The sequence below is a fragment of the Mytilus californianus genome, unplaced genomic scaffold (assembly GCF_021869535.1).
Source record: "Mytilus californianus isolate M0D057914Y unplaced genomic scaffold, xbMytCali1.0.p SCAF_7, whole genome shotgun sequence".
NCBI lineage: Eukaryota > Metazoa > Mollusca > Bivalvia > Mytilida > Mytilidae > Mytilus > Mytilus californianus.
The window spans coordinates 52,314,419-52,328,239 of NW_026262723.1; the positions used below are offsets into that span (position 1 = coordinate 52,314,419).

General features: G+C 31.8%; 1 protein-coding gene across 1 annotated transcript in view; it reads right to left on the bottom strand.

The window, feature by feature from the left end:
• Positions 1-1,130: 1,130 nt before the first annotated feature.
• Positions 1,131-13,821, bottom strand: part of LOC127707562 (membrane metallo-endopeptidase-like 1) — a 39,295-nt gene continuing 26,604 nt past the window's right edge. The window contains exons 7-14 of the mRNA XM_052212160.1: positions 11,964-12,098; positions 10,652-11,378; positions 9,174-9,293; positions 7,602-7,732; positions 5,945-6,010; positions 4,111-4,203; positions 3,370-3,458; positions 1,131-2,327 (exon numbers count right to left, since the gene is read on the bottom strand). Coding sequence (XP_052068120.1) covers positions 2,228-2,327; positions 3,370-3,458; positions 4,111-4,203; positions 5,945-6,010; positions 7,602-7,732; positions 9,174-9,293; positions 10,652-11,378; positions 11,964-12,098 — 1,461 coding nt within the window. The 3' untranslated portion in view covers positions 1,131-2,227. The remainder of the gene's footprint in view (positions 2,328-3,369; positions 3,459-4,110; positions 4,204-5,944; positions 6,011-7,601; positions 7,733-9,173; positions 9,294-10,651; positions 11,379-11,963; positions 12,099-13,821) is intronic.

Here is a 13,821-nt window from a genome sequence, read left to right on the forward strand (position 1 = left end):
CATATGGGAGAGAACTATGGAAAGATGTGTAGTATGCAATTTATATCCTGTAGAAACTATATTCATTCTTTATATTTAAGTGCGTTGAATGGTTTTAGTAGTGTAAATGCATTAATGACCACAGAAAAACACTGAATTGAAATGTCAAAGGATTAAAGTTTTCATACTCTCGCATCTCTGGTCATAATGAAAATCAGTGTGTCTTTAATTTGTAACACTTAATCAGACTTTTTGTTATAGATTAATCGTTGAAAAAATTTGGTAGATGGTTTTGAAAGAAAGAAAATTCACAAACATACCGTATTGGCGCAAGAATTCACCAATAACGGTATTGAACTAACGTCATGTAACAAAAAAGTATGACAACACTCATTATTATGAACAATTTCCCACGAAATAAGGTGTGAACTTTTCGTGCTGGATACCTTATCCTTATTTACCGCCTTGGTGTCTCATGTTAGGATGCTCGCCTCGATAACGAGAGGTGGTTGATTCTATTTCTCCGCTAAGCCTGTAACATTAACGAGTAAAAAGCCAGAATACTGTGTTTGGGTATGAAATGTCTTTCCGCGGACTATTACGTGGTAAACTAGTATGTAAATATTTGGGATCAGCGTGTAAATCTTGTACAAATCAAAGTTCATATATACAGACTGATGAGTATACATTGTAAGCATCTGTCTCGCTTTATAATATCCGTTGCAAATAATTGTTTGTTGTTTATATGCCACTTTCAGAAATGTTGGGTATTTCATGGGGGTTAGTTTTTATTGATGGAGGAAGCCGGATTGCCCGGAGAGAACCACCGATCTTCGGCGGTAAAAATTGACAATCATAGTCAATTCAGATTGGATTCGAACGGACCTGCCACGCATGGGGTTTAAACTCACAAATTCAGTGTTGACAGGGTAGTGACTACATAGACCATTTTGCCACCAAGTCCCCCGTTGCAAATGAGGAAAATATTTTAAATTGTTCACTCTAATAAACTAAAATTTGAATGAACTCGTGGCTATAAATATATAGGCTTTAGATATTCAGAAGTAAAGTTCAGATTGTCTTAATTAATAAATGAACTCGTGATATCAAAGTCTAGGGAATAAACTAATTCCTCCAAAAAATAAACACTGTTTGAAAAATAGCAATAAAATTTTATTTGTATATATAAAGTAACAAAATGATTAAATATTACGGTGTCAAATCAACAAAATATAATACTGACAAACATATCATTTCCCTTTATCAACATGCATTCATAACGTATCATTCACCTATCTCAAATATACCAGTGAATAAACTATAAGTAAAAAATGGGGGAATGATAATTAAAATCATGATCGCCAATCAATACAGTAATCATTATCATCATCAGTAATTCAAGAATTCAGCATTTAGTTGGGTTTTTTAAATTGTATGATCAAAGCTATTTTGTTAACCATGGAATCGCTTACACGCGTTGTTCGCACTAAAGTTAATAATGCACATTTATATAATTATAACTGGATCGAAACTTTTGTTGGCAGACTATAATTCCGCGGAAGTGCAGAGACCTGTAGTGTCATGATTCAAATTATAGCTTTCATTATATATTTTCAGTTGAAGGATTGTGTAGCTGTTCTTTGACTTTTTTTTCTCAGCCAAAATTCACCATAGAGGATTCTTTTTTTGTCTTTAAAATGTTTTCAAAAGTCTCGTTTTTTAACTTTTCTTTCACTTATGTTGTTATTTATACGCCTATCTTGAAATTGTTATATTTACGGATTTCAGGGAAGTTATATTATAAAAGAAACAAAAGAATAGACAGATTTTACATAACTGATGTACCAATTTACTAGTTTTGAAGTATATTCTAACGTTAATAGCACCTAAAAAAACCTGACTGTTTTAAACGACACTGATGACACACATTACACATACTTACTTTCTATTTATCATACAGCATAATACTTTCACAAACTAAAGCACTATACAATACAAGCCTTTCCATACTATTAATTCTATAAAAACTGATACTTTTAGCTACAAACAAACTATCATTGTTATCAAGTCAAACACAAGTTGATAACTATATTTGATATCACTATATTTGTATGGCAATATTGCACCTAATTTCAATTCTCCATCGGTCAAGTTATTTTATTTGTAAATCACTGAAATAAACATCATCATCAAGTTGTTTAAAAAATCATAGGGTCTAAGTTTAACAACAGAAATGTAATTGCGCGAGTTAAAACAGTGGACATCTGTTTTGTGGATTCATTGGACTACTAGCTGGACAATGGAATGCAGCAGCAAAATGTTTCATGTTTGACATCATTCCTTTTATTCTGAAATGTAAAAGACCGTTCAATTTTGAATGATGCAACTCGTAAACATGGTAAATCCACTACTTTATATGCGATTTTAACATGTCAAGAAAAGTGGTATACACTATTTATTAACTAAACTAGGGCTGAAATAATTTGAATTGAACCTTTAAATACCGGGTTTTCTCATTCCGTTAGAACTGAGGAATTCCGCTGTAACGACAGCATGGTTCCTGTATTCCCATTCAACATGTGCCGAATTACATGTAAAAAGTAATACAACAGAAATACCGAAAATTCAAAATGGAAAGTCCCCTCAAATGGCAAAATCAAAAGCTCAAACACATCAAACGAATGGAAAGCAACTGTCGTATTCCTGACTTTGTACAAGCATTTCCTTATGTATAAAATGCTGGATTAAACCTGGTTTTATAGGTAGCTAAACCTCTCACTTGTATGACAATCACATAGAATTCCATCAAATTCACAACAATGTGTGAGCAAAACAAATAGACATGATAGGTAAAAATGTAAAAATTTGGGATACAGCAGTCAACATTGTGATGAACTACCACCACCAATAAATTGTAATGATTGGAAATTGATTGTTCAATATATTTCTATGTATGAACGTGCATAACTTGATATATATATCAAATTGATAACATGTATACTGACGTTAAATAAAGTTTTTAGTCAATTTTGTTCAGCTTGTTGATTGTCACAATAAATTTGAGCTGCTGTACTTTGATAATTGATAATGCTGAGTAAAATTATGTTTTATATAAGTATGTATCGATTACAAAATACAAGAAAGCTGCATCACATTGTACTGATCTCTGTTCATCTTCACAAACACAATTGTACCGACCGTGCTGGGGCTTTACAGCCATTCAAGGTCGTTAAACATTCCCATCCTCCACAAACACAAAGGAAAGTTAAAGTCATCATGTTTCTTCATATTTAAGAATAAAAAAAGAAAGTTGTGCTTGTGTATATATTTTTTACTTCTGAAAATTTTGTTTAAACTCCTGTAGTGAGGATAATCAACTAATCTACAAACCTGAATTCATTTGGCAATGGCGTCTTACTAGCTTCGTTGTTTACATAGTATTGGGTAATACCCTTTGGTGTCACTTTTTCACAGAAAAGCTACAGAAATGAAACATAGAATTCAGTAGAGTCAAAACTATGATTTCTTAAATAACAATAATAATGGTGAATAAGAAAGTAAAGTGAAACTCGAAATTTTGTCGATATTAATTCAGTTTCTTGTTAGTATTTCTATATCAGCAGATGTTCTTTAATATTTATGCTACTTGTTTTCTAAATAAATAAAATGAAAACACTTTACTCTATCATTTTTTTCAAAGAAGTTATTGTCTATGCTTCAAACCGATTGTACGACACAAATTTCAAACATACAGTTCTGTATTTTCAAATGAAAACAACAGTAAAAATGTTTTTATGATGTAGTGTTTAAACAAATAAGTGTTAAGATGCAGACAGGAACTTCGTCGATAGTTGTCGTAAATATGTTATGCCATTCGGGAAATTTAGGGTTGGTGGCAGACCCTCGTTCACGACCGTTTCAGAAGCGTAACAATTTAAAGCTCCATATTATTTTTAAAATATCTAAAATCTACCACTTTTAAGACAGCGAGTTTTATTTCAACAATGTATCTAGGAGCCAATATCCCAAATTCATTGTCCGAACACTAATTATAAAACTTCCCCATTCATAATATTTTGGTTGTCATTACCGATAATTTAATGCCCTCAATATGAATATAATGGACCTTACCTGTGCGTAAGATATGAAGAATGTTTGACTCTCTGTGTAGTTAACACCAGGTAAGTCTAATACTTTAACTAATGGAAGACCTTTCTGAAATGTCTGAAATAGAAAAGGAAATACTTTATATTTGAAATTCACGTTTATTCATAAGAAAAAGGTCGTTCGTATGGGGACCATTTATAACACACGAAAAAAATTAAATGCAAGAATAGACAATCATTAATTTTGCTGATAAGATTCCGACATATCAGGAAAGTAGTTATGATTGAAGGTAGATGTCAAAACTCAAAAATTGTAAAACTGACCTTCCCTTACCAAACGGTGCTAACATGTTGCACATTAGATGCTCACCTTAGAAACTAACATGATTGCACATGAGGTTTTTAACATGCAAATTAGGTGAGCATTTTGTGAGCAAAAAAATTGCACATATGAAACTAACCTAATTTGCATGTTAAAAACCTCACGTGCAAATGCTCATATGAGCTTTTGCTTCACATGTGCATTTTATCAGATTGCTCATATGAGCAGCTGCTCACATGTTGCACACGTGAATATTAGTTGACCCATTTGATTGTGATATCTAATTATTTCCAGATGATGATGATTTAATTGTATCTAAAGATCAAAACAAAATGGCTGCTTCAAAATAGGAATATTTTTCAAATTTAAATGAAAATCTTAAATAATTTAATTGAAAATAAAATAACTGACACATCATGTTAAGTGTTATTCTTTAATAACTGTCAGTTAATTATGATTTTCATATTATTTTGTCTTTTTTGTTATTTAAACAATAATGACTTAAAACATAACATTACATTATAAAACTAATGGAGGGACTTGCAAGTTTAGTACATAATGAATGTCTGATTAAGTACTGTATTTCAGAAAGTTTAAAAAGGAATTATCTATATACATGTAGTACTTATTTGAAGCAACCTGTATATATATACTAGCTCCCATAAAGGACTTGAAATTGTAATATATTTCAGAATCTTGACACAAAAATGAACATAATGAAATAGAAATGATAACTTACAAATAATTAACCACAGCCACACTGGTTTTATCAGATTCTAACAATGTCATTAACTTCAAATAGCACAAAATATGGCTTAAAATTTTTCATCTCCATCTCCCTCCAAAATTATTGATGCTTTGAATTTGAATTTACAGGAAGTACATGACTGGGCATGTCATTTTGAAAAAGCTCATATGAGCAATGATCTAGGTTAGTTTTGAATGGTTAGAAGAATGGACAAACTTTTCAAAGTACAAAAATAACATAAAACTAACATGAATGATAAAAGCTCACCTGAGGTTTTAATTGCACATATGAGCATTATGTTAGATTTTCGTGGGCACATATGAACTACCAAACTGCACATGTGACCAATCTGATTTGCATACAATTCTTACTTGCATCTCATGTGCTTCACATGTGAAACTTATGTGCTTTTGTTAGCAATTTATGTACGGGTTAATCATTTCATTGTAACGTTTAGCATAGTTCAAAGGGTGTTCAAATTATAAGTTCTAGAAGACAATAAATTAAAAGAATAAATTTCTTTCTTCTTATTTCAAAAATGATATATAATTTTGAAATAGAAATTATTGAGTATCTAGATCAAAGGAAATTTTGTAAATAGAGTTACGCGTAAATGGAAGTAAAAGACATCTTAAGCTAGTACGTATATTAATGAAAGACACCGAAACAAAGGAAGACTGAAAGGAACTTTGAGATGAAAATGAAATCAATAAGGAAGACCTGTTAAACGTGCGGGAGCATTGTGCACTTACAAGTGTGAGGATTACAATTGTGTTACTCAATACTTACTCTCTGTGCTAGATGTATTGACAAAATATCTCTAAAGTTACTGCTTTTTGTTAAATCTCCACGAACCTAAAAATAAACAAAATTGTTCATAACCGTACTGACTTCACAACAAAACTGAAAACTGTTCCTATCAAAGGAAGTCTAATGTTGATAATTTTGAACTACCTTTGCATGATTTGTGAGCAAAGGTACAATGTACGTTTTCCCTCAAAATAAGATAAAAACTTAAAATAATGTTTCAAAGAATAAGACGAAAACGTGATTACACATAGGGTTCAATGAAGCTTATAAGGCATCATTGCTGCCAAGTTTGTCACCACGAGATTGGTGGGAGATGTTATAATCATCATTCATAGTCTGATAAGTGTTTACCTTTTAAATCATTCAATGAATAAATTTTAAATTGCCCAATCAGAACTAAGAAATGCTTCCGATTTTCTTTTTGTTTTTACTTGATTAGAACAAAATAATACCAAAGTCCTTCCTTGCATTATTTTGACATACACTTTAGCTCGATTATGCATGTACTTTCAAAGGAAAATATTTAAAAGTGATTTCCCATAACTTTCGGTGGCACATGTGTCAACCAATCAGCACGAGACGAGGTAAATACTCTACTAATTATCTTTCCTGTAAATTTCAAATGTGAAGAAGTACTTAAATTACAGATTGGTTATTTAGTTTCAAAGAAAACGATGAAAGCTTGGTTCAAATAAGGAATCTATGTGGCAGCAAATATTTGGTTTCATTGTACGTTCTTAAAGTTTTAATAATTGACCAAAGATAATCAACAACTGCTTCTTGAATTTTATTTTCCGCAAGTTAGGCAAAATAATAGATTTTAATGACTGACGCTTCATGCATATTTCCCTGGAGTGTTTGGTTCAGATTAGCCTTGTAATTCAGAGAGAGAAAATGATAATATAATATTCTTATTGCGTTATTGGAACCGTTTGATATTATTACAGCCAATGTATCCCATCCGATCAGAACTAGTCTTCAAATATTTTCTGAAAAGTTTGAAATTGTTTGGATTTTATTTATAGAGGAGAAAACTTTACCAATCAGAGCTGAGAACGGCCTCTGCAATTTTAGTTTTTTTGTGTTTTTTTTTTCTTCCATCTTGATGAAATGAACTCTTTTTTTGTGAAAGATTGACCATAAATTGTCTAATGGTCCTGATGTTTCACGTGATTCTGGTGTTTCACGTAGTTCGAAAGAGAAAATTCACAACTCGATTTTGCAAAGATGTGGATAGGAGCTAATAGGCCATCAGGAGGGTCTTTGTAAAAGTTTTCCTATTATAGTTTCCGGTTATCTTTCAACAGAAATGGCTGGTATGTACCAAGGGAACATATCCATGGTCACCTGTGACAAAGATATTATATAACGGTCAACCATGCAACTCGTGACGGCATCCGTAAAAATTTCAAATGGGGGCTTCAATTTTACCGCTTGGGATCCTTGGTCATAACCAGCAATCCTCTATCAAAGAAAATTAATGGACAGATGATGGACGCCAGTTTATGATAATTGCTGGTATTGGAAGGGGAAACTTAATGGGCAAGTAAAAAGTGATTTGTAAAATTAATTTGAAATAGTTGACTTTCAGTTCGATATTTCATTTCCACTTGTAGTCAGAGTAAACAAAACTTACATGGATTATTCTTCCTTGATCATTGGAATATTTATATGCATTGTAGAACTCAGCTAAGCACTCTAGATGATGAGCAATTGTATACACGACACTTTTGTCAATGGTACCACTAATATAGTGTGAAAGAAGAGCTGAAAGATAAAAAAGAAAAAACAATCACGATATGCATTGGTATATAGATGAGGTAAAGTTCAATTTTATATGACTGTTTAATATCTTTTCTATCAAGAAACAAATCAATGGGCTGTCTTTGTATTTACCTTAAATATAGTCAGTTAGTAAATAACCAACTTAAATATTGGAGTTACTATTGTCCTTTTTTGCAAAACAAAAATGTAAAAGCAAAGAGACTACAACAAAGTTAAATAATTATCATAGATTCACAAATTGTGCGCAGCAATATTTTTATTTAACATGGCTACTACTGGTTAACACAACTACTTGTGTATAGATAGTATATAAACTCATCGTAGATACCAGGATTGAAATTGTGTACGCCAGACGCGCGTTTCGTCTACAAAGGATCAGAGGATATTACCCCCTTAAACATTAATCATTCACCATTGCCAAGACTAAGAGATATTTTTTAAACATTACAGATCGTTTAAATAATTTGCATTTATACTATTTAAAAAAGGGGGAAGCTTTAATGGTACAAATCTTTTATTATTACTTCTAGACCTGTAAAGGTTTGACTTTCTTGATATTCAGGTCCACGTGGTTTTCATTTTTATTTTCTATTTAGTCTTCTATGGCATGTTTGCTACATGATACGGGTTATGTTCTTCTCATATATTTTATGATGGTATGATACTAAACTCCTAACGGGAGGGATTGTTCTTGATTTTCATATGATGAAGACATAATCTTTCAATCAGTTTAATTGAGGTCTGGTAGTAGTCCTTTGTTAATTTATGTATCATTCTCATTTTGCTTATTTTCTTTTGTTACTAGTACCTATTCTGACATAGGACTCGGAATTCTTTTAAACTGAGTTTTACTGTGCGTATCGCTGTGTGTTTCTTTATTCTACATTGGCTAGAGGTATAGGGGGAGGGTTGAGATCTCACAAAACATGTTTAACCCTGCCGCATTTTTGCGCCTGTCCCAAGTCAGGAGCCTCTGGCCTTTGTTAGTCTTGTATGTTTTTTAATTTTAGTTCATTTATATGTTTTGGAGTTTAGTATGACGTCCATTTTCACTGAACTAGTACACATTTTCATTTAGGGGCCAGCTGAGGACCACCTCCGGGAGCGGGATTTTCTCGCTGCGTTGAAGACCCATTGGTGGCCTTCGGCTGTTATCTGCTCTTTGGCCTGGTTGTTGTCTCTTTGACATATTCCCCATTTCCATTCTCAATTTTATTTTTATTTTTCCATGAAGTATTCATTCTCCCAATGCTTTGGCCAATGTGATTTAGTGTTTCTAATATTTAGTAATTGTGGTATTCACGCATATTTCAATACAAAGATGTTTCATTCTGGTAGGGAAAAGGATAAGAAAATAATAAATATAAGTCCGGAACAAAATTATACCACATATAATGTAAGCAAAACACAGTTTTAAACTTACCGTTTAAATCAAACACTTCTGCTAATGCTTGTGATACAAGACCTCCAACAGACCCATAAAGTAGTGTCTCAGGAGAGGAATTGTAAAACACTGGATTTTGTAAACCTAACGATGATATTTCTGTAAAACGAAAATAAAAACACGAGAATCATGAAAATGCTATACTAAAAATAAAAGTGTGTGGTTGAAAAGATCAGTAAGCATGACTAGAATCAACATATTTTCGTTTATTCCTGAACTATAAATCAGGCCGGTGGTTTTTCATTTGTTCACATTTTGTCCTCCAGTGACCTTGTATAGTTTCCTATACGGTATTGGTTTATGCTCATTGTGTAATACCGTCAGTGACCTGTACCGTCAGTGACCTGTACCGTCAGTGACCTCTTCATATCTTTGAATCTTGGTCTTTGATTGATAGTTGTCTCTTTTGCGATCATACTACATCTCCCTACATTTATAATAAATTATAAGGTACCCCATCAATTGTATCAGTTGGTCGATCAACACGAATTTTAAACAAGCTGAAAGTACCTCACAAGCTACGTACCTGTCATATTTGTTATCAATCGGTCACAACACCCGACTGTGTGCGAATTCTATTGCGAAATACGAATGAAAGATTTAATGATTTCATATCCTCTGGTTAAGAAATTGCTTTGAAGTTGTTTTCAGTAACTTTGTGCATTTAATATAGAATAGTTCAATAATGTGTTCTTGAATTTGTGTTATTGTTATCTTATACTGTTATTATAGTATAGAGTAAAGTGGGATATCATCCGGATAGTTTTTGCATTCGCAACTTTTGCAGACTCGGGAAGTTTATTAATCGACCAAAACATGCTGTAAAGACACCTGTCTACGGTTGAAAACTGCATGTTTACCTCTAGATAGCTTTGGTCGTTTGCAAGAAATTACAATAGGCTTTAATGTAAAACTGCTAAATTCACATGTCATTATAATGGACACCAAAATTACAACGTAGTTCACTGGTATTATACTGAGGAAATTAACCATGTTACTTAGTAGGTGACACAGTTGAAGTATGTTTTCAAGTAGTATTTCTTTTATTATAATGCTCAGTCAAAACCCATAGGTTAATGTCTAAACATCACTAAATACCTGTGTTAATCAAACATCAAAATATTTTATGAATTATTTATAATTATTGCTGAGTGTTAAACCAATATTTATTACAATTGATCCATCAGTATGACTTGTACTGTTTTATATTATCGTATTGTGAGCATTTGCTATAAAATATGTTTGCTACAATCTGTACTATCCAACCCCTCCCCTCCTTTTCCCCCTCAAAAATGATAAATTCAACAACAACAGCAAAAATAAAATTAACCAACTTAATGCCAATGCAGAAATAATATTATGTATTTTAACAGAGAGAGAGTAGTGTTGTCATTCGTGATTTTGATTTGGTTCAGTTGTTGATATAAGTATGCGATAACTAGCTTATAAATACTTACCAATTTCTCTGTTCCAGGAATTATACGATGCAATACTTTGATCGAATGCGGAAACAAAATGAATTCCTTTCATGTCAGATGAGTATTTACTCTCCAATGCTCCAATCACATTTTCCTGATAATTGTTAGTCATATAGCTATAGTCTTTGTTATAATTGTTATTCCAATTAAAAGATAAATTAACATGTATTGTATGTGAAATTATGTCATTTCGCTGTAGCTCTGGTATCCAGTACTGATCTTGTATAGTCTGCATAAGAGATTCTTTCAAACTGGAAAATAGTTTCCTAGAAACACTTTCGAAATACGTGCTCTTGTTTGATAAAAATATTGCAGATAACGGAAAATATTTTGATAATAATGAAATACAATATGAATTATTATAATCGGAATCTTTTGTTTTATATACACTTGTTGATTTAATAAATTTTGGAAAATGTCTATATACATACTTATATACATCTGAATTGACAAAAGTATGAGTTAAAATGTATTTTATAACTAACTCCACTTTTGCTTCTGAGATCACAGACGAAATGTCAGACACTAAGTCAACATGGCATAGTTCGAAGTTCTCGTCCACTGTTTTATCTAACAGAGTAGAGAAAAATAAAATCCAGTTGATATTATATCCTTCATGTAAACGTTGTAGGTCAGATATAGTCATCCTGTTTTTGCAAAACGATATTTCTTCCGAATAATTAACTCCACCGTCGGAATACCAAACCTACAAAGGGAAATTGTTGCTGTTAAAAAGTGGTGTTCTTCTTTGTGTCTGCTTGCTGGTACATGCTGGTCGGACCAATGGTTGAAAGTGAAAGACTTAATTACTGATAAACAATTTCTAGATAAAATTGCTAAACAAGAATTATTTTGATGTTAACAAATGGTGTCCAACTATTCGGTATTGGATGTTGTTTAATGTTTTATCATTGCTATTACTATTGAATCTGCTGGAATATATTGGTCTTCTCTTAGATTTTCCTTGAATTCATCTGTGAATAACAAATATTTCATCACTCCTAAATCCTTATATGCGGGTAATGCAACTTTGAAGTATAGCAAGAGACGTTTACCCTGTCAACACATCCGATCATGCTCCGAAAATTTGGAGTTAATGCGATTCCCTCTAGTTTTTTTTCTCTTGGTATATTCAAAACAGATTTACAAATGTCCACATCGGCAAACAAGCATTGCCTCGTATTTCTTATCAATTCACAGCAACTCTAAGAAGGTTATCGAAAATTGATCAAAATGTATTTTTGTTAAAATGGTGTAAATAACATACGCGTGTATTACTTGTCATACGTACCTTATTCAGTGACATTTCTAACTCGAATACCTCGCTTGTTGCTTGGAGTAAGCCATCAACATCTGAATTAAAGCTAGTGTTCCCGAATACAGCAAGTAATGCTTCAGACAAAAAATATTCATAAGCATGAAGAACCTGAAATTTGTTAAATGTAACTTTTAAACAGACATGCAGTTACCTAGCTGATTATTTGTTTGTTACTTGATTAGATCAGTTTCTATAAAAACTTATAGTTTTAGAATGAAAAATAGGTACCGTCCTATAAATATGTGTACTTTGCTTTCACAACCGAATGCAATCAATGCATAATAACGTCGACTGGCTTCAGTGATGACTGTTAACGCTGGCTAGCATGACAACAAATTCAATTGTAGCCTTAACTCGTGAATCCAACATATTCACTGTTAGTATACAATTTATTAATGAATTTGGTCTTTAAGTTGTTTCATTGTGCATGTAATGACATAAAAGAAAATGATAACATGTATTAACCCAAAGATGTTTTTTTCTTCCTGTCATCTTTTATACGTAATCGTTATATATATATATATTTATTCAAGATAAAAAGGCATGAATTTGACAGGTACAAAATATTACAAAGACATAGATACAGCACTAGACATAGTTTATAGACACTAAAATGATATACATGTTTACTAAAAATTTTAAATTAAGAAAATGAAAAATAAAAAATAAAATTATGGAAATTTTCATGATATTTTGATAATATGATTAGACTAGATTTAAAATGAGTGAAATTTAACTTGACTAGATTTTACACTGTAGCCTAATATCTTAGGATGACCCACAAAAGTTAGTAAAACTTATTTCCAGTGGGGTCCTTTTATAACGAGACTTCCAGTTTACACCAAAGGTTGACACATAAAAAATACAAGCACAAATCATTTAGAATTTATCACAGATAAATGGTCAAAGCCCAAGTATAATTAATAAAAAACAAATTCACTATTAAAGATGGATTTAAATTTATCCATCAAAAATTTTTTCACCTGCACTTTAAAATTATATTTTTTGGAGCAACTTTTAATCGTGTCTGGTAATGAATTCCAGTCTTTTATTCCATTATAAAAGAAAGTGGTTGATTCACACCCTTTAATTCCTGGTATATAAAAGTTTTTACTACTTGATCTTGTATTGAAAGATGTTTCATTTTTAACAAAATTAGTATGTAAATAATTTGGGCATATATTGTTAAAAATGTTAAAAACATGATTGAGTCTTAGTTGTTTGACTCTTTTACTAATATTTAAAAAGCCCAATTTCTTGAATTCAATATATGTCACACTCTTTCTGGGATGTAATTGCAGAATAAATCTCACAATCTTATTTTGTGCCACTTGAAGTTTATTCTTCATTTGTTTTGATATACCTTCATACCAGCATGCACATGCATAGTCAAAATGACATTGAATCAGGGAAGAGCACAATGTTTTCCTAGATTGAAAATTTAGACACTCTTTGTTTCTATATAAAAATTTAAGCCTTTGATTGACTTTTTTCACTATAGAGTTGACAATAAAATCACCAGTTAGAAACTGATCAATTATTATTCCCAAATATTTTACAAAAGTTTTGGATTCAATATTAATACCATTACAGGAGATAGCAAAATCACCCGGTATTAAAGACCGAAGTTTTCGACCAGGACCAAAAATTATACTCTCCGTCTTTCCCAACTGTAAGGACAATTTATTGTCAGTTAACCAATCATGGCATGATTCCAGCATTCTGGATAATTTATGCGAAATGACCCCAGGGTCTATATGGGAAAATAAAATTGCAGTATCATCTGCATATATCAAAACTTTACAATCTGAGTCGATGCTAGTTTGAACAT